This window comes from Rattus rattus, chromosome 1 (genome assembly GCF_011064425.1).
Source record: "Rattus rattus isolate New Zealand chromosome 1, Rrattus_CSIRO_v1, whole genome shotgun sequence".
Taxonomy (NCBI): Eukaryota; Metazoa; Chordata; class Mammalia; order Rodentia; family Muridae; genus Rattus; species Rattus rattus.
This window is the reverse complement of record NC_046154.1, coordinates 250,371,474-250,391,453: the sequence shown is the minus strand read 5'-3', so window position 1 is coordinate 250,391,453 and position 19,980 is coordinate 250,371,474. Positions and strand designations below refer to the sequence as shown.

At 47.2% G+C, this 19,980-nt stretch overlaps 1 protein-coding gene across 1 annotated transcript in view; it reads right to left on the bottom strand.

Annotated features, from left to right (window-relative positions):
* Positions 1–19,980, bottom strand: part of Grap2 (GRB2 related adaptor protein 2) — a 75,386-nt gene that overhangs the window by 21,367 nt on the left and 34,039 nt on the right. Inside the window, exon 2 of the mRNA XM_032918113.1 lies at positions 3,863–3,954. Within this exon, the coding sequence (XP_032774004.1) occupies positions 3,863–3,940 (78 nt within the window). The 5' untranslated portion in view covers positions 3,941–3,954. The remainder of the gene's footprint in view (positions 1–3,862; positions 3,955–19,980) is intronic.

The window sequence follows — 19,980 nt, the reverse complement described above, 5'->3', positions numbered from 1 at the left end:
GACCGGTAGGAGAGAAGAGAGGAGGAAAGGGAGGGGAGGAGAGGGAGAGAGAACAGGATAGGAATACCATTGAGAAGGGGAAAGAGCCCGGAGAGGGGTGGCCAATAGAGTCTCTGATTTGTCTTCTAGAAAAAAGTCCTTCTGGGAAAAAAAAAAAAAAAAGAAAAAAAAAAAAAAAAGAAAGAAAATCCTTCTGGAATGTGTGTGGAATGATTGTAGGAGGAAGAGATTGGAGGCAACAACTTCAAGGAGCTGTCAGCCAGTCATCTGAGAGGCCAAGAAAACGGGAAGGCACATGGGTGTCTTGGTAGAACATTCAAGGTCATGAAGGAGGTTGCAGCACGTGCTGGGTAGTTTTTAACTTGACACAAACTAGAGTTATCTAGGAAGAGGCACCCCTCTTGAAATCACATTGGCCCATAGGCAAGTCTGTGAGACATTTTCTTAATTAATAATTGATGCGGGAAGGCCCAGCCCACTGTGAGCGGTACCATTCCCTAGGCAGGCGAGTTATATAACAAAGGTAGCTGAGTAAGTCAAGAGTCTGAAAGCAGTGAAAGCAGCAAAAGCAGTTTTCCCCCTCCTCCATAGTCTCTGCTTCAGTTCCTGGTTTCAGGTTCCTGCCTTGAGTTCCTGCCCCTGTCACTTCCCTCAGTGACGGACTTCGATGTGCAAGTGTAGGATGTGCAAGTGTACTTCAAACAAAATCCTCCCCTCCCCAAGTTGCTTTTAGACACGTTTATCCTGGCAACAGGAAACAACCAGGACACAAAAATAAAAGCAGACTTCAAAGGGCCATGGAGCCAAGAGGAGAAGTGGAGGGCACCCAGCACAGAGAACTGTTTCCTTTTAGCAAAAGGGACAGGAAAATCAATAGGGAGCCAGCCTGGGGAACAGAGCTGAGGAAACGCTCATTTGCTCGGTTTTCCTCTTGCTCTTCTGGCTAACAGAAGATAACAGGGGAGCTTAAGCAAGGCATTAGGTCTGTGTATGATGAATATGGTGGCAGGAGCTAGGCTGAGCAGTGGGCGCTTCTATGTGCCAGTATCTGAATGGTCACAGTGCCCCACAGAGGAGGGAGGAGAGACACATGACAAGTGTCTCTGTGACCTCAGTAAGGATCTGAAGATGCAAAGGCCACATTTTCCTCAATCAGTAGCCTAACTTACTTGAACTTATAAGACTTCAAACTTGGGGTCAACCACAGCCTAAGATCTTTCAAACTGAAAGCAGTTAGAAAGTTATACACTAAGTGCGTGTGTGTGTGTGTGTGCGTGTGTGTGTGTGTGTGTGTGTGTGTGTGTGTGTGTGTGTGTTAGTTAAGTGACAAATGAAGTCATTCATTCTGTTCTACATGCCTGTGCTCTGTGGTTACTAACCAGGTTGCCCTCTGACACTCCAGCAAGGGCCTTTGTATAGCCCACAATTCTCCGTGGCAAGACACAATAGTGGCCTTGCTGATTCAGACCTGTGAGGGGACTACCTGGACGACTGAGGACAAGAGATGAGGAATGCTCTTGGAGGGTGCCCTGAGGTCAGACAGGTGTACACTGCCACCACATAGTCCTGCGTATCCTGTGGACAGGCGTTTATATTCCTTGGCAAATCACAAGGGCTAACTTTTGGAGTATGTGGATGGACACCCGGAATGTGGAAGAAGTCCAAGGCCACTTTGGCTCTGCAAGTGGCCACTACAACCCAAGTGGGACCCGGAAACAAGTTTTAAGGAGCCTCTTAGTGGCTGGGTATGCATGGCCTCCATTGAGCCACCTCAGGTCTGTTGCCTCTCTCTGGCTACCTCCACCTGCACCTTTTTCCTTTGAAGCCTGGCCTTGCATTTCTTTGAGTTTTCTGTTTCCTGATGTTCCCACTGCCACACTTTCACATGGCCTACCCTTCAAGGTGGAATCCCATGTTCCCCACCCCTGCTCCTGAGCACTGAGCTGAGAACATCTACCATGGCCTGTCAGAGGCGTGTGCTGCCCAGTTCACGACACAGGTGGGAGAAGGAGGGTGACTTACACCAACTCTGAGTTTCTGTCACCCAACCTGGTGTCTAGCACACAGGTGCCCAGAAGGAACGATTTGGAGGGATGTGGACTTCTCTTTAATGGAACTGAAGTGGGCAAGGCTTCTTTAAGGATGGCATCTCTGAGGCTGGAAGAGGATTCAGGCAGTAAATAGCCCACCATTCAAGGTCTTGAATTCATAGCCCACCATGCAAGCATAAGGTCTGTAATTCAGATCTCTGGATGTGGAGGCCTGTCTCTATGATCCCAGCACAGGGGAGGTAGAGGCAGGCGGATCAGTGGAGCTCATGGGTCAGCCTGCCTAAGTCAAACAGGTGAGCTACAGGTTCGGCGAGAGATCCTGCTTCAAAAATTGAAGGTGGAAAACAAAGGCGGAAGATGTTATGAGATATAATGTGGTGAGGGGCTGCAAAGGCGGGCTCATGCTGAGGTGTGCCCCTGAGTAATTACACCATGCAACAGATCTGATATAAAAGGGGCTACTGGGGGAACAAGATTGGCAAGCCCCACACTGTGCCATGCAAGGTGACAGGCTGCTGTGGCTCTGTGCTGGTGCGTCTCATCCCTGCCCCCAGAGGCACTGGCATTGTGTCTGCTCCTTTGTGCCCAAGAAGCTACTGATGATGGCCGGTATAGATGACTGCTACACTTCAGCCAAGGGCTGCACTGCCACCCTGGGCAACTTTGCCAAGGCCACCTTTGATGCCATCTCCTAGACCTACAGCTACCTGACCCCTGATCTCTGGAAAGAGACTGTGTTCACCAAGTCTCCTTATCAGGAATTCACTGACCATCTTGTGAAAACCCACACCAGAGTCTCTGTTCAGAGGACCCAGGCTCCAGCTGTGGCTACCACATAAGGGTTTTTATAAAAGAAAAATAAATGAATTAAGTCTGTTAAAAAAAAAGGGGGGGGGGCTTGCTTGGGGGAAGGGAGAGCATTGAGGACCCCGGGGAAGGAGTAGAGGCAGCAAACAAGCCATGAGGGTGGGGTGGAGGGCAGGGAGGGAGAGAAAGGAGGAGAGAGAATACCCAGGACAGAAAGTGAGCTGGGGTGAGGGGCGGTCATTTTATAAACGGCACGCACTTAGCACACCTGGTGGCGGCCAGCAGGTAACAGCAGTAGTTGGCGTAAGCTGTTGCTAGGTCTCTGAGAGGAGCCTAGTGGAAGACACCTGATATAAACTTCTGGACTCTACACTTATGGGCACACATGTACACAGGCATGCATACACATGTGCACATGTACACGTATGCATGTGCATGCACATCTTCATACACACTTACATGTACACACACATACAAACACACACACACACACACACACGCACACATACATGCATATATACATGATGACTCCTGTTTGTCCAACTGGGGAGCTCTCATGATGAGGGATGTAACACTGTGTCCTCCCTATAGCAAAGGCCTGTTCCTCTGTATGCTTTCCCGGCACTACTAATGGGATAAAGGCTTGGCACTAGCCAAAAGCTGTAGTGTTTTTATACACACAGGTCATCAGTAGATTACCAAGAAAAACTTTGGTGCTCCCCCCATCCCTCCGTTTTGTTTTGAAATAGGGTCTCATGTAACCTAGACTGACCTCAAACTCACCATGTAGCCAAAGCTGGCCTGGAACTCCTGATCCTTCTACCTCTACCTCCTGAGTGCTAGGGCTGTGGGCATGTGCCCACATCTGGTTTTTGGGAGAAAAAAAAAAAAGAAGTCTGCACGCTTTTTTCAGCAACAGAGGCGTAGGTTGCCAGGTGGCCTTGATGACCAGGCTCAGGGACCCTCAGCCCCTCACTGCTCCCCTGGGACCCGATGTCACCTACCTTCAGAATATCTCCAGTGTGAAAGCTCAATTCGTCCTCACCCGAGGCCATGAAATCGAACTTGGCAATAGCTTCCATGTCTTGACGAGAAGCTGGAAGAGAAACAATGTGGTCATTGTGTCTTTCCACCAGGGACGGGCTGCAGAGCAGATGGTGCTGCCTGGCAGGCTCAGCAGTGGGCAGGAGGGTGGCCCAGTGGATGTCTGCAGGCTGGAGAGCTAGGCTCAGGCGGTCGAGAAGGCCGTGCAAGGCCGGAGCTCATGTTTGCAACAAGAGCTGCTGCAGCCTTCCAGATCTGGTTCCCAAAATCATTCTCTAGATACCAGAAATAGGAAATACAGCCAGTGACAGCCCAGCCCCTCTCCCTCCAACTCCCTTACCCCCCTAGCCCCTGGCCTGTCACTGCTTCTGGGGCCATCTCTGTTTGTCACTGATAAGGACAGAAGGCTTGCTATCAACTGGAACTTGAGGCCCAGGGGGCTAGAAAAGACTGCTCAGTAAACACTGTCCCGGGGCTGTCCCTCAGGAGTTATATTTAACCAGGCAGTGTTAATTAGACAGATGCCATTTTCCCTTTTACATCTGAATCATTTAGGAGAATTAGACAGTATTGGCCAATGGGGAACTCGGCATCCTTCTGCCCAGTTTGACAGTAGGAAAGCATTTTCGTTTTTTTGAACTGGGAAACATAGTTGGTCCGATAGCTTATTGTAACGTCCTGATGTAAGCCCAAGTACATTTCAGAAATTTCAATTTCGACAGTTCTGAATCAAATTAACCTGTCTTGCAGTAACCCCTGTGTACTACAGATCACTTTGTCTATCCGGCTAAATATGAAAAAAGTTCAAATTCAAGGAACTGAGTGGAAGTGGTATGTGTGTGTGTGTGTGTATGTGTGTGTCTGCATGTGTGTGTGTGTGTGTGTGTGTGTGTGTATGGCTGTATGATATCAGTCAAGTAATTAAACCTTTGAGAGTCTCAGTCTCCTCATCTTTGGAATGGGCATCTTAATATCCAGTGGATCAAGTTGTGAAATGGAGTCAGATGATAGTCGTGAATACTGCGTAGAGTAGGGCTGGAGAGTATTTGTGTTTTAAGATCGTTTTATGGGCTGAAGAGGTAGTTCTATTGACGGAGTGCTTGTCTAGCATGCGTGAGGAATTCAATATCCAGCACCACACAAACCAGCATGACAGCACACCCCTGTAATCCCGGCACTCAGGAGGTAGAGGCCAGAGGGTAAGAAGTTCAGGGTCATCCTTCACTACATAGTGAGTTGGAGGCCAGCCTGGGCTACATGGCATCCTGTATCAAGATAATAATGACGGTCCTAATTTTATGGGATAAATCTCTCCCCAGCAGAGGCAGCCAGAAGCAGAGAAGAAGACGATATTGCCCATCTAAGCTGTTCCCCCTCACTGTGGCATTTAATCAGCAGGACTGTCACATCCTCTGATCCTCTCCTGAAACAGCTTACTGCTTACTGTCAGGGCTGCGTCTGGAAACTTAGGGTTCAGCGCTTAGGTTTTACAAAATTTAGCTAATTCTCAAGCTCTTTGGGTGGGTTAGTAAGTTAACCCTTGGACACAGTGGGCTCTCAGTGATCAGGAAACTGTGGATGCAGATAGTTTCCTCCGGAACTTCTATCCCTCTCAGCAAGATCCGGGGAAGGCAGCAGCAATAGGTGGCAGGGTGCAGCTGGGAGCTCTTGGCGGATTAGAGCCGACTCACTCAGGATGAAAGCAGGGCGATATCAAGGGGCTCAGGATGCTGACTTCCTGCATTTGCTTTGTTTCCCCGAAAGGCGGATGTGTGAGGTGACCATTACCAATCTCCAAAGGCAGACAATGAGTAAAGCATCACTCAGGAGTCAAATAAAATGCCGTCCGTTGCTGACTCCGTGTCTCCCTTTAGTCACAACTTATCTCCATGTAGTGGCAATGCAGATGCGCTCTTTTTTGTACTCTTTCATCAAGATCTGTCCATCTGAGGCAAATTAACGCGTTGGTTGGTTGACCCACAGAGCAGGGAGGAATACTCTGCCCTTCTTCCTTAAGGCTAAATGCTTTTGCTGAATGGACTCGCCCCATTCTGCTGCCACTCTGGAACCTTTCCTAATTAAAGCCTTGTCTCTGGTTCACAGGGAGACATGACTTCCGGGGGTCACCATCACGGTATCCACAGTAGATGCTTTTGGTCACCTCGAGAGATCAGGTGTCGGGTGAACGGTCCTGAAAACCATGATCCCATTTCCACGCAAATTTACCTTAATAAGCGAGGTGAGAACAAGGGAAGGCAAATGCTAAGTGTATTTAAAAGTCACACAAAGTGGAGAGGAGAAAAGCTGTGAGCTCTAGGTGTGACCTTGAGCTTGGGAGGCTCAAGCCTGAGTGCTTGGCTCCCGGCAGCTGTAAATCACTTGGGTGAGAAGGCCCAGGCTGAGGTAAAATTGCTACAGAATAGTGTCACTTTTCTGTCTTCCCCCAGGGAAGGCTGGCAGTGCAGCAGAGCAGAGGTACGGACGTATCACACAGCCCCTCAGCTTGTAATATTAATCCTGGCTCTGAAAACCCAATTAAACAAGCCTTCTCTTCCTGAGATCCACTCCCATTTCCGCTTGTGAAATAAAATCTGTTTGGCTGTGGTTTTATGGGAGAGAAATATTCAAGGTGGGGGAGGGCGGTTTGGTGAGGTCACAGGGCTCTGCGCTCCCTCCCGTCCCTGTCACCTTCAGTTTGGCTGTTGAAAGGCATGGGCCTTTTCTAGTTCTTGGTTCTTATATATTTATTAGTGTTGATTTGGAAAAGTTTAACAAGGACCGCTAGGGAAGAGGGAAATTGAACTATCGATATAGTTTATTCGGTAAATATTGATTGGTTTTTATTTATTTATTTTCTGTAATAGTCTGCACCTGTCACCACTACATTTTACATCTGGGAAGCAAGTTTCTATATTTATATAGAGATGACTAGATTTCAAAAAAAAAAAAAAAAAGGTAGTAATGGTGAAAGGAATGAGGGGAGAAGGCAGGGAAGAAGGTGGGGAGAGCGCAGCCTGGATTCAAAAGTGTCTTCACGCTGTCCTCTGTAATTTCAGCGCTCCTGACCTCTGGGAGAGATGAAGAGAGATACCCCTTTCCAGAGTTCTCCATCCTCACAGATGGACTCAATGCAGGTTCCCTGCCAGGGACTGGCTTTAGAAATGGCTAAAATGCCACCTGCCACACAGCATGAGAAGCTGCAGCCTCCAGGGGCAGCCAGCCGCCTCCAGCAGCCTCCCCCCAAGCCCTACCCCACAGATGATGCCATTTGTGGGGCTCTAATGCCAGCCAGCTTCCCTCCTGCCCTTTGTAGCTCTCTCACGCATTCTCCATTAGCAGCCCTGAGACACAGATCAGCCTCCCGGCAGGGTGACACCACACAGAAATGCCTGGGCTGATCATCTCTGCCCTTGAATTTCCTTGTAAGCTGCTTTTACTAGGGATGGGGGCGGGGGGGGATCACCCTGGAAAATATTCAACTGATATACAAGGAATTGTTTATCTACTTTTAGAACCTCATCGGCACAAAAGGCACGAGGCAGTTCTTCAACTCGACTCCACTTAGAAGCCACATTAAATAGATTTGTTTGAAGAACTAGTTTTCATCAAAATGGTACCAGGCTAAGAAACTTCTTGAACAATTTCAGCTCCTCCTAAGTTGGCTATGAATAGCCAGGGCTTCCATTTTATGTCTCTCTTAAAAGGAGCAATTGCATAACAGCACATAGCTAAGTGAGACTCAGGCTCGGGACCCAACCGAAGAGGAAGCCGGGTCCTAAATTGAATCAGCCAGACCACTTCCTATTTTGCTGGGGACAGCTCTAATTTGAATGCGTGCCCCAGTTTGGGTTGTAATTCAGACAGCAGAATGTCTTTGTACGAGAGAGAGAGAGAGAGAGAGAGAGAGAGAGAGAGAGAGAGGAAGAGAGAGAGAGAGAGAGAGAGAGAGAGAGAGAGAGAGCTTTTATGAATGCTGACCACATTATTTATCAGAACATTAGCCTAATGTGATCTTTGTTGGTTTATTTACGTAGGATACAAAGAGAACAGTGATGAGTTTACCATTTCTGAACTTTGGGGTTTGGGGGACAAAGAAGAGCTAGAACAATTCAGTAAATATTGATTGGTTTTTATTGATCTGTCTTCTGTAATAGTCTGTACCTGTCACCTATCAGGGGTGAAATTATACCCCGAATGCTTCATGATGCAGACACCTGGAGGCTCCAGCCTTTATACTGTTATTGTTATTATTATGCCGAGATGGGGTCACCTGAAGTATTGCTTTGTCAATCAGACTGGCCTGGAACACCTAGGCTCAAGCAGTGCTCCTGCCTCAGCCCTCTAAAGGCTGGGTGCAAACAGGCGAAGCCCCTCTTGCAGACAGTCACTCAATTACTGTTCAGAAGTAGGAAACCTTATGCTGCTAAGTCCCACTGAACACAATGGGAAGGTTCTTGGAAAGTTATTCTGAATAGACTGTAAATGGCATCGTATTAGCATGTATTATAGAGACTCTACACTACAAAGGAGCCCTGCGGTGAAGCCCTTACGAAGTGAAAAGGAAACTTTGTTATGCAAATAACTACCTTTTAATTGATCCATTTTAAAGTCTGAGCTTGTAGGCATTAAATCGTAAAAGGAACACACCTGTGTATCACCTCTAGCTTCCCCACGCTGGGGGCCAAGTAAACATTACTTGGGCATCTCGCTCAGCTCTGAAGGTGCTTTTACAAAGCTACTGATAGAGACGGAACGTTCTACCTTGGAGTGTTTTTCAGGAAAGGGCCTGTAGCTTTGGGGGTGGTATGGTCTCCGTTATGTACTGTGGTGGCCTCTAGGTCAGCCACAGATGAATGGGTATGGTTGGGTTCCAGTCATAGTTTATCGGTGAACATTGGCATTCATTTCTTCTTGGGTTTGAATAAGGTCTCGTTGTATCCCAGGCTGATCTCCAACTGGCTTAGGGAGACTAAGGTGTCCTTGAACTCTTGGCTTCCCCTGCCCTGCTGAACTTATAGTCAAGCACTACCACAGTAGGCTTAGCAGTAGACTTCTTAAAGGGAGAGGTGATAGCTAGTGGAGTGAGGGTTAGGAGTTCAGAGACATGAACTGGAATCTGTAATAGGCTGCCTGCTTCCTAGCTGTTGTGTTATCTCTTCCACAAAACTGTAAGAACCACAGGTCCTTTTCGTGTAGCCCGTAACCAAGATATATGCAGTAGCCGTGTGTGTTATTCTTACAGTCTTCACAACCCCCAGGCCGTGCTTAGTAGATATTTCATAAGTGTTTGTTGCATTCATAAAGGTGTAATTAATAACGTACCACCAGAGTGACATTTCATTCCATCAGGGGAAGGGACCTGGGCACCTAAGTTTACAAGGAACAGTTAATTTCCTACTCCAAGGTGCCATGACTAACACAGCAAATTCAGCCAGAGACAGTGAAGCACACACCAGCTTTAAGAAATCTGCCTCATTTAATCCAATAGAGGGCAATGGTGCACCCTAAACTGTGGTTTGCACCTTGTAACTTTTCTTTTTCCTCCTTCCCCTCTGAGGCCTTATAATCTTTACCTACGCAGGTTTGGTGACTGTCCCCATGCTCCCTTGTGAGTTGTGAGGCTTATAAACCGTCTCAGAGTCTAGCACCTAGGAGACTCAACCTTGCTTGGATGGCAGAGAATTAGACACCACCTTCTCTCACACACTTTCAGGGGTTTAAATTCCTTCTGAATACCATGGGAAGATGGTTCCTTTCATTTCAGGGTTCTGTCCTTTTTTTTTTTCTCCTGCCCTTCAGAAACAGCATCTCATTTTGTAGCCTGAGCTGGCCTCATATTTGCAAAATCCTCCTGCGGTAGCCTCCAGAATATTGGGATTCCAGGTGCATGTTAGCATGCCTGACTTTTGGATTATATATTAATGATCTTGTGTTAAAATCTACATTGTGTCGCTTCCTTCTTCCTTCCTTCCTTCCTTCCTTCCTTCCTTCCTTCCTTCCTTCCTCCTTCCCTCCCTCCCTCCCCCTCCCTTCCTTTCTTCCTTCCTTGTCTTTGTGGTTTACATATGTGCGTGCATTCATAGATATTCATATGGAGGTTTAAAAAGCAAAATTGGATGTCTCTCTCAATCACTCTGTACATATTGAGGCAGAGAGTCTCTGGCTGAACCCAGAGCTTATCAATTCTGGCTACTCTTGGTCTTGTGAGCCCCCAAGCCTGCCTCAGGGAGCACTTCTCTCTTGCTTCCTGTGATTATAGGCAGCAACAACGACTGACTGGCTTTTAAGTGGGTTTAGGGATTCAAACTCTGGTCCACACTGCAAGCACCTTCTCCACTAAGCCACCTCTCCGGTTCCTAGTGTGCATCGCTTTCCTCTGCTACAGCCTTGTCTGGGACCTTACTGCCTTGGTGGGCACTTAGCTTAGCAGGGGAGAAAAAAAGAGGCAGAGATAGATAGCAGGCTCCTGAAAATCTGTAATCACTGGGTGGGACAACGATCCCTCAGCTCCCAGTCACCTTCTGTTGGACTAGAGGCACAAGCCAATTTATCCCGGGAGAACATGTGGGATGCAGGAGGCCTGGCTTCTCTACACTATGGGCGCTCAAATAACGGAAATGTTAGCCTCCTTGCCCAATGTCTAACAAGACATACACGTTTCCTTACTAATGTGTCTTCTCGAATTGTCTCTAAGGCATCTTCTGAGCCTTTACGACAGTGACCTGTGAATTCCTTTCTACCAAGAATCCACTTCTGTTTCTTCAAAGATTTGAATCTAAGGCCAGAGAGTGGAGTGGGCAGTACAATGGGACAGATATAGTTCCTGGTACTCTTCTCTTGCTCCAGATCAGGGCTGCAGGTGGCCTTGAATTTAGGGGTGACCCTCAGGGCCCTCTTCATTGATTTGTAGCCAGTGATTCCTCTAGATACTGGTCCACTTAAGTGAGAGACTCCACCATTTCTTTTTGGTTTAAGGTTTGTTTGTTTGTTTGTTTTGTTTTGGTTTTTTGTTGTTGTGGGTTTTTTTTGGAGACTAAACAGCCTTCTCAGTGGAGTGATCTCCCTCCAGAAAAGTAGATGAACATTTCTGATTTTGCTGCCTCCGAAGAAGGCAAGACTAGCAAAGCACATGCCACCAAAACCACTTCTGTCCGGGACACTGAGATTTCCGTCCCCTCTAAAGTGGCTCTGTGCAAACAGGGCGATTCTTATTTTTCTCCTGCCCTCATTATTTTCTCACTCCTATGCCCCAGGAAAACGCAAACCCCTCTATCACGACTGGCAGGGGTGAACACATGGAACTCAAGGGGGGCCCTCTGGAGCTTGTCTGAGAACAATAATTCATCAGCCCGGAGCTGCTGGTGCCAGTCTTGGAGACCCAGAGGAAGTGGCTTATGAATAGAAGCCTCTCGGCCCCACCCCCAACTCCCATCCATTTCTGTCTTGTGCGCAGGTGTGTTCCCCGAATAACAGTTCATCTTCTTGCTGCTTCTCTCCTGCAGGAAGCCACCAACAGAGCTTGGCAAACAAAGACAAAGAGACAGGCGACAAAGGGGCAGCTGGTCTGGCAGCAAGGTGCTGAGTGGGCAGGCAGGGAAGATGATACTTTTCCCTCCTCATCTGGAGAAGCCTGGGGCTCTGTCCATCATTGCCCTGACACTGTGGGGGTTGGGGGGAGCAGGCCATTCCAGGCCTTACCTTACATTTCACTATTCCCTATCACCAGGCCCCGCCTGGAGACCTTGGCCAACCCGGGATCTGTTGGCTCTCTCTTATAGTTTTCTAATTTCCAAATGGGAAGCTTTTCTGTGGGTTCGGAGGCACTTGGTGTTCAGGTTGTGGGGAGCATATAAAAGCAGGATGTTTTCCACACGTGGAGACAAACGTACACACGGGGAGAGCCCCTGAAATCCCCAATATCCTTATTTAATCGAACCACTGCTCTGCAGGTCCTGCGCTGTGATTATATGCATGTGTTTCCTCTCTGGGAGCCTGGATTTTTCTTTCTTAATTAGCCCCTTTTTCCCCCTTCGCAGAGATTTTTTTTTTTTTTTGGTTTGGAGGAAGGGTGGGGAAGAGAGGAAGTGAAAGGAAGAGAGATGTGAGGATGCTGTCCCCAGGCAGGTCCCCTCCCCTTCTGCCTAAACCCCAGTTTCATCACTATCTTACGCCCTCTCTGTAATCCCCTCTGCCTGGCTTATATAATCAACTTTTTTTAAAAAATGCTTATCACACACTATCTTGTTCACCTCCAGACTTTATTGAAGAAAAATACCCTTTTCTTTTTTTCCTTAACTCTAACACACAAGTTCTATTAAACTCAGACAACTCCCACCCCATTTTTTTTTTAACCTGTCAAACTGTCAGGCAAGGCCGCCTCAGAAGAAGGGAGGCTCACAGAGGGTGGTGGTGGTGGGGCGTTGGGGATGGGTCAGACAAACCTGCCTTTAAACCCCTGTTTGCTTACTTGGTGGCCGAGGAAGTTTAGTTCTCTGTGCCTCAGTTTCCCCTCTGAGGATGTAGAGGGCATCCTCGCTCCGCCACCTTTCAGGGAAAGTGAGTGCAGCCACCTCTGCTCAGCCCTGGCATTTGCCTGCATAGTGTCTTTTCCCCAAAGCATTTTGGCATCAGAGTATTCCACCAACATTCCTTGTAGAGAAAAACAAATGTCAAAACTGCTTTTAAAAGTGTAAATCCACCAAACATATGCTCCTTTTTTCTCGTTTGAAGCCTCCATTTCCCCTCACTTCCCCTGGGCAGGTGCTAACTTCTTTCTCCTGGCCACGAGCCCCGGCTGTGGTGTTAGCCAAAGATACAGCCGTGGCGTGGGATGGAGACCACTCACTAGGTAGGAGGAGAAGGTTGACTAGCCAAGGGGAAAGGAGGAAACTGAGTTGGCTTCTACACTCGGCCCAAACACCCAGAGTGAGAGCGTGGTGTGGCTGGCTTAGAACAGGAAGCCCAGGACAGCCGGGGAGGGAACACACCACCCAAGTTTCACCAATGCCTAGAGACAAGAGCTGGCTAAGACCAAGCTGCCAGTGTGTGCTGTGGCCTAGGACGTGCCAAGGTTTTTACTGGTGGGCACTGATTGTAATTTTGGGGGAGGGGCAGAACTGGGAATCAAACCTACTAGAGCTAGGCAGGCTCTCTACCACTAGGCTACACCCCCCAGCTCAACACTTACTGTTGTTAGTGAGCAGACATGGGAGAAGGAAGCAAGATATTAGAATGTGTGTCTGATGGCTCCTAGGGCTTATGTGCTCTCTCTACTTGGTTTCTGGGCCTCTTTTGGTACTAGCAAAATCACTGGGCCTTCCTCCCACGAGGTCAGGATAATTGCTAACTAGCTTAGGCCTGCTGAACCTTCCTGGGTGGCAGGCTGTCAGCTAAGAAATTGACAGCAGCAATTCTCACAGACCATGGAAATTCAAGCCCATTACTTCTTGGTCAAAGAGGCAATGACTGCAATAAACTGACTGACCCCAGAATGGGCAATCGTGGGCTCTAAGGCAATTTTAGAAATGGGAACTGTGTCACTTCACACAAACTACAGTTCCCTTCCCTCCCCCCTTCCTCCTCCCATCGCCTTCTCCCCTCCCCCTCTCTCCCACCCACCCCCTACAACACATTCAAGGGTTTTCAAGTTCACTTTCTCCTTTAAACACTAGTCACTTACCATGGCTATATTTAGAATGTATGTTTTAAAGTTCTCCTGTTGTTTTTATTAAAACAACACCATGAAAACCTCGAAACAGCAACATTAAAATGTCAAGATCTCACCGGCCCTACTAGAGAGGTCCCTGACAGCCCTACTGGGTTCTGGCTTCTGACCCAGCAATCCTGTGCTTTAAGGCAAGGATAGAAATGGGAGAAAGGCTGATGCATCTGTGGCTGACTGCTCTGTTATCCTTCAGGTTTCCTAGAGCCATAGCAATTGTCTACAGACGCACCGTGCTGCAGGGAAACTCCAGACGGAAACGAAGCATTACAAATACCTTCCTGACTCCGAAAGCATTTTGTGAACCCTGTCAGACGGGCACCGGGAGCGGCTGAGGTAGATGAAAGTAAAGGGCAAGAAAGGGACAGTCGTACAGACCTCTAAAGAAGCCCGTCTTCTTTGCCCCTTCCCATTTTCTATTCATGTCACGGTCCCCCTTCAAACACATTGTGAGGATTTTATGGGGCCTCCACATTCCTTCCTCCTCTTCTTCCCTTCTGCCCATTTCGGGCTTGTTTTTTATTGATCTGGGCTCTGAAAGTTGGTTATATTTATCATGTGTTTGAAAACCCTCCATCTTTTTTTGCTCTGTGCTTTTTTTGGGCTGTAACATTGCTCATACACATAACAAACACACTCCCTGTCATCTCCTCTCTCCTCCCTCCCAATCTATGCCCGAGGTTCTCGTCACTCATATTTGACCAACACACAAAAGTGTAGCCCAGAAGACTCCGTGATCACAGCTACCTTAATCTTTTTGTCACTTTTCCTTGTGTCATCAAATCTCCATTTATCATCGGAACGCTGGCCATTTTTCAGCTCACTGGTTTCCAAGCTTGCAAAAGTGAACATTAACTCAGACAGTCACTTGCTGCCTTCAGTCCATAAGTCTATCCCTGAAAACCTAGGGGTGCTGACAGCTTCATGGAACAAGTCACCCCGAAGAAGCGCTAAAAGCTGCCAATCAAAGGGGTGATATTAGCTGGGCATGGTGGGGGTACATGCCTGTAATCCTTAACACTTTGGAGGCTGAGGTAGAAGAATCACAAATTTGATATTGCTTTGGGAACTGTTAATTTGGTGAACCCAAAATTTGGGATACATAGATATCTCTCTCTCTCTCTCTCTCAAAAAAAATTCAGTAACAAGACAAAAAAAAACCCAGTCAAGGGATACTATTTTAAATTTTGCTGCTTAAGTATATAGTTAGAATTTTTTTCATTTTAGGAAAATGTAGGCCTTCCTCAAATAAGTTTGGTTAAAGAAAGCCATACCTGCTTTTGCCTTGTAGAATATGGATCTATCTATCTATCTATCTATCTATCTATCTATCTATCTATCTATCTATCTATGTCTATTTGTCTATCTATCACCTATTTGTCTGCCTGCCTATCTATCCATCTATCTATCTATCTGTCTGTCTGTCTGTCTGTCTATCTATCTATCTATCTATCTATCACCTATTTGTCTATTTGTCTGCCTGCCTATCTATCTATCTATCTATCTATCTATCTATCTATCTATCTATCTATCGATCAATCATCTATCTATCTCCATACAGGGTCTCATACTGGATACATACTTAAGGCTGGCCTCAAACTCCCAACAGAGTCTCTGCTTTTGTTTCCCCAGGTAATCTCACAGCCAGCTGGTCTCGCTTTCGTTTTTTTCTTGGCAGTTTTGATCAAGGAAGGCCTCCAATTTTGGGCTCACCAAGTTGGAAGCAGTTCACAAAGCAATTGAGTTTTTCCTCGGAGGGCATGTGGGTGCAAGGGAAGCAACCTGGTTGGAAAGCATAAGTGAACCATTTGGTATGTCTGCTACATCTAACAAAAATGTCTCTCCTCATTCCAAACATTGCTCAAAGAGAAATAACAACAACAACAACAACAACAACAACAACAACAAACCAGACCACCATAAATCCCAGGTTCTTATTCCTCAGTGTGACTGTTCCAGAATCCCTTGATCTCTGGTCAAGGTCCAAAGGCCTCATCTCAGTCCTCCTCTTGTTCCAGGATACGTCACTGGACTTGAGTTTAGTATTCAGGATGTGGCCTGAGCAGGGTTGCGCGTTATAGGATGATCCAATTACTTTCTCTGCTGCTAGCATTTGGTAATTGTGTTATACATGGCTGCTGGCTGTTCCGGAGCTAAAATACTCTAGGGATGCAGGTGTGTTAGACAGGAAGATGGCGACGCTAAGTCACTTCTATTGTGCGACTTTTGAACCACAACACAGGGTTTCAGGTGGCCCTCAGCATTTTATTTCATTTTCCTCCGTTTCTTTCGTCAACTACCAGTCCAGTTGGCATGCAGGCGTTTTGATGTTTCTTCCTTCTCCTCTTCCTTTTCTTCCCTTCGCCTCATTTTATGAGACAGCCTTTCACTGGGCCAGAGCACACCGGTTAGGTAGGCTGGATGACCGGCGAGCCCAAGCATCTACCTATCTCTAATTCCCCTGTATTGTGATCACAGGCACACACAACCACACTTGACTTTTAAATGCAGGTCCTGGGGCTTGAACCCATGTCCCTATGCTTGCAAGGTAAGCATTTTACCTACTGAGCCATCTTCTCAGGCCCAGCTCTTTCTTCTTAAGTGAACTGTGGGACTTTATTCTACAGTAATTATATATGACCCATGTATGGCCTTTTGGAGCTAGGCACAGTGGGATTAATGTCATGGCTCCTTCCTTAATCAGCTGTGTGACCTTTGCCAACTGAGCTCCATCCCTTTACCTAAAGCCTCCTTCTGTTGACCCATTAATCAAGATTATTTCACTGTCAAGTATAAACACAATAAAAAAAGATTTATCTGTTTTCCTGTCTCCCTCTCTTTCTTCTCTTCTTAACGGGATCACAGGTAGCCCAGGATGGCCTCAAACTCAAGAGTAGCCAAGGATAACCTTGAACTTCTGGTCCTTTTGTCTCTATCACTTGAGTGCTGGCATTAGAGGCACGCGCTACCACACTTGATTTTAAAAAAATGTTTTTAAAAATTGTATTCTTCTCTTATACATTACATTCTGACTGCAGTGTCCGCCCCCCAACTCCTTCCAGCACCCTCCCATCCTCCCCTTCCCTCCAGATCCACTCTTCCTGTTTCCCTTCAGAAAAGAGCAGAGCTCCCAGGAATATCAACAGAACGTGGCATAGCATGTTAAATAAGACGAGGCACAAACCTTCAAATAAAGGCTGGACAAGGCAACCCAGTGAGAAAAAGTCCTGAGAGCAGGCATGGCCAGCCCCCACTCCCACTGTTAGGGGTCCCACAGGAACACCAAGCTACACAACCATAACGTATGTACAGAAAGCCTAGCTCAGACCCACACAGACTCTGTGGTTGTCGATTCAGTCTCTGTGAGCCCCTAGGAGCCCTGCTTAGATGATTCTGTGGGTTGTGTTCTTGTGGACCACACCCAATTGCATGTGGTGCTGAGGATGAAACCCAGGCTACAAGCTAGATAAGCCCTGTACCTCCTTATCCTTCCCCACCCCCTACATAAAGCAGCTACAAGCTTGTTTTAATTTTTTCCTTTACAATCTGTAACAAATGCCAATCCCAATACCAAAGACCAAGCAGACCGTGCCTATGACCCTTTCTGTATATGCCATGGGCACTCGTGTCCCCAGAAGTATACTGTCATAGGGTCAGCTCCTCCTCACCACACTTGGCTCTCCACAAGCTCATCTACTTTCTTGTCTGTTCTCTCTCGCCCTGTTTTGTTTCCCTGTCCTGTGCTTCTTTGTAAACCACTGAGTTTACTTTTCTTCATGTCTGAAAGGGCCGCTGTATGTTGCCTTCTATCTTCCTACGTCCCACTCTTCCCACCAGAGGGACCAAAGACCTCTGTGTGCTGATACTTTCTGACACATGTTTTCTGAGGATTGTTTTCCCATTCAGAACCTGTCCATGTCACATCATTACATGACCTCTCCTAGTCACCCAAGCTTCTCTCATTATCATGTCAGGCATTCAGCAGTTCCCCCACCCCCGCCAACCTGTTTCTCAAAATTGACTTCAGAATTCCAACTACCTGAAGCAAACACGTCTCGGCAATGGCTTCTTGTTCTCCAGACACCCCAGCTACGCAGTAGCCTCTGCCCTAACATCCTTCTGTTTAGCCCATACCACGAAGTATGGCCATGCAGGTTGCTCACTGTACAAGGGTCCCGGCCTCAGACTATAGCTGAAGTCCAACCCATTCCTCTTCTTATTAATCTGCAAGTCTTGGCGTGGATAGACATGTCTGTCTAAAGTTAAGAGTGCATTTTCTAGCCAAGCGGTGGTGGTGCATGCCTTAAACACCAGCATTCAGGAGGCAGGGACAGGCAGATCTCTGAGTTTGAGGCCAGTCTGGTCTAAGGAGTAAGTTCTAGGACAACCAGGGCTATACAGAGAGATCCTGCTTGAGTAACAAAACAAAGAGTACATTTTAAAATCTGATATTAAGATTCCTTCTTACTGGGGCCTGTCTCTGTCACAGTGAGTAACCCCACTCTCTCTGACGCTTCTTTGAGACTTTGGTGCATCTATGCCTTGTCTGAGGCCATGTAAACCTGGGTCTTCCACAAACTCTGTGGGCAATGCGACTCTTAGAAAGTTATCTAAACACATCAAGCCTTGGCTCCTCCTGTCGGGACCTTCCTGTGTAGTGGGAGCTGGCCTCACATTCACAATCCCGACTTTGCTTCTCAATACGTGGGTTACATCTGTAATACCCAGCATTTGAGAATCTTTGATAGAAGGCTGGCCATGAATAGGCTACAGTGTAAGAATGGGTAACAAACTGGGTGGTGGTGGCATACACCTTTAGTCCCAGCACTTGGGAGGCTGAGTTCCAGCCTGTCTAGGCTACAGAGAGAGAGAGAGAGAGAGAGAGAGAGAGAGAGAGAGAGAGAGAGAGAGAGAGAGAGAGTTTCAGGATAGCAAGGACTACAAAGAGAAACCCTATCTCAAAAAACACACACACACACACACAGAGGAAAGAAAAAACAGGACTAACCATACCAACTTCATAGTGTTTGGGGATGACGGAGTGAAAGGTTGATCTTTACCATTTAGTAGAGTGTGTGAGCAATGAGCATTGGTTGTTGGGACCTTTAAAGCATTAACATATTTATTTCTCCCCACAGCTAACGAGGGATGAGTGTGAAAATGAAGCTCCTTCCGCCAGGTTGCCAGGTAAACTGCGCGAAGTATCCAATTACACTTCAATTTCAGATAAATAAGTTGTTAGTATGCGCGTGCTGGGAATGTTTACCTACTCCACAGTAATCTCTTAAGTGGCAGCTGGGAGTCCTGCTGAGAATAAAGGCCAGGAGCCCTTTGCTCCTGCCTCCCTCTCAGCCCCTTTCCTGACTCTTCTCCCCTTACACGAAGTCTGCCCCTGAAGCCTGCGCAGAATGCTAGCAATCAGACAGGCAGCTGCAGAAGGAAGTCTGTGGAATTCTTATATATTTGGTTGTGAGCCTAGCCTTTAACGGCTGAGCCATCTCTCCAGCCCGAGTCTGTGGAATTCTTATAACATTTTCTGCATTCTTGGGACAGAGCTCAGGGCCTTGTGCATGCCAGGCACATGGTCTGCCACTAGGCCAGTCTCCAGGTGTGAGGGGAGGGTCGTACGCAGAGGTCTATATTCTCATTCGTGCATCCTATGAGCCTCGGAAGGTGGTCGCGTCTCCACCACCGTGGGTGATTTGCGACTTTTAATACTTGTGGGTCAAAGCTGGGCTTTAGCCATTATTGGTAGGTTTTGTGTGTTGGAATTCCTGCTCTCTAAGCTGTTCCTCTTGTAACCCATTGTGGGCAGAGCCGGGATCCTCCAGACCCTCTTCAGTATTCCGAGGTTTCCCTTGTGATTCTTATGGCATTTTGTATCCTTATTTCAGAATCACTATCCACCTTCTCATACCTGTATCGTTTCACATGCTTTCCTCTTTGGCATTTGCACAGAATTCCTGGGCACCAGCCCCAGGAAATCATTAGTAATCCCATCACGTAGCCACCAGGTTGACATTTGCCTGTGTCGCCCATGTATGTAGTCCTGGTGACAAATACTCCTTGAATGTCTGACGACACCTCATCCTTTCTGTGTGTGATCTGTGCCTTCCTAGAACCTCACTCCTTCCTGAAACCGTCTTAGAGGAAGTTACAAAACCACCAACAGTCCCGAATGTTCATCTGTTCTCTCTCTCTCTCTCTCTCTCTCTCTCTCTTTCTCCCTCTCTCTCTCATTCCAAATCCTCATCACTGAACCCCTGCCCAGATTTTCTCTTCATTTCAGGAAGTGACCCCTTCCCCAGGTTATTTTCAGTGGCTTGGCTTTCACAGAACTCTTTCAGAACCCTTTCT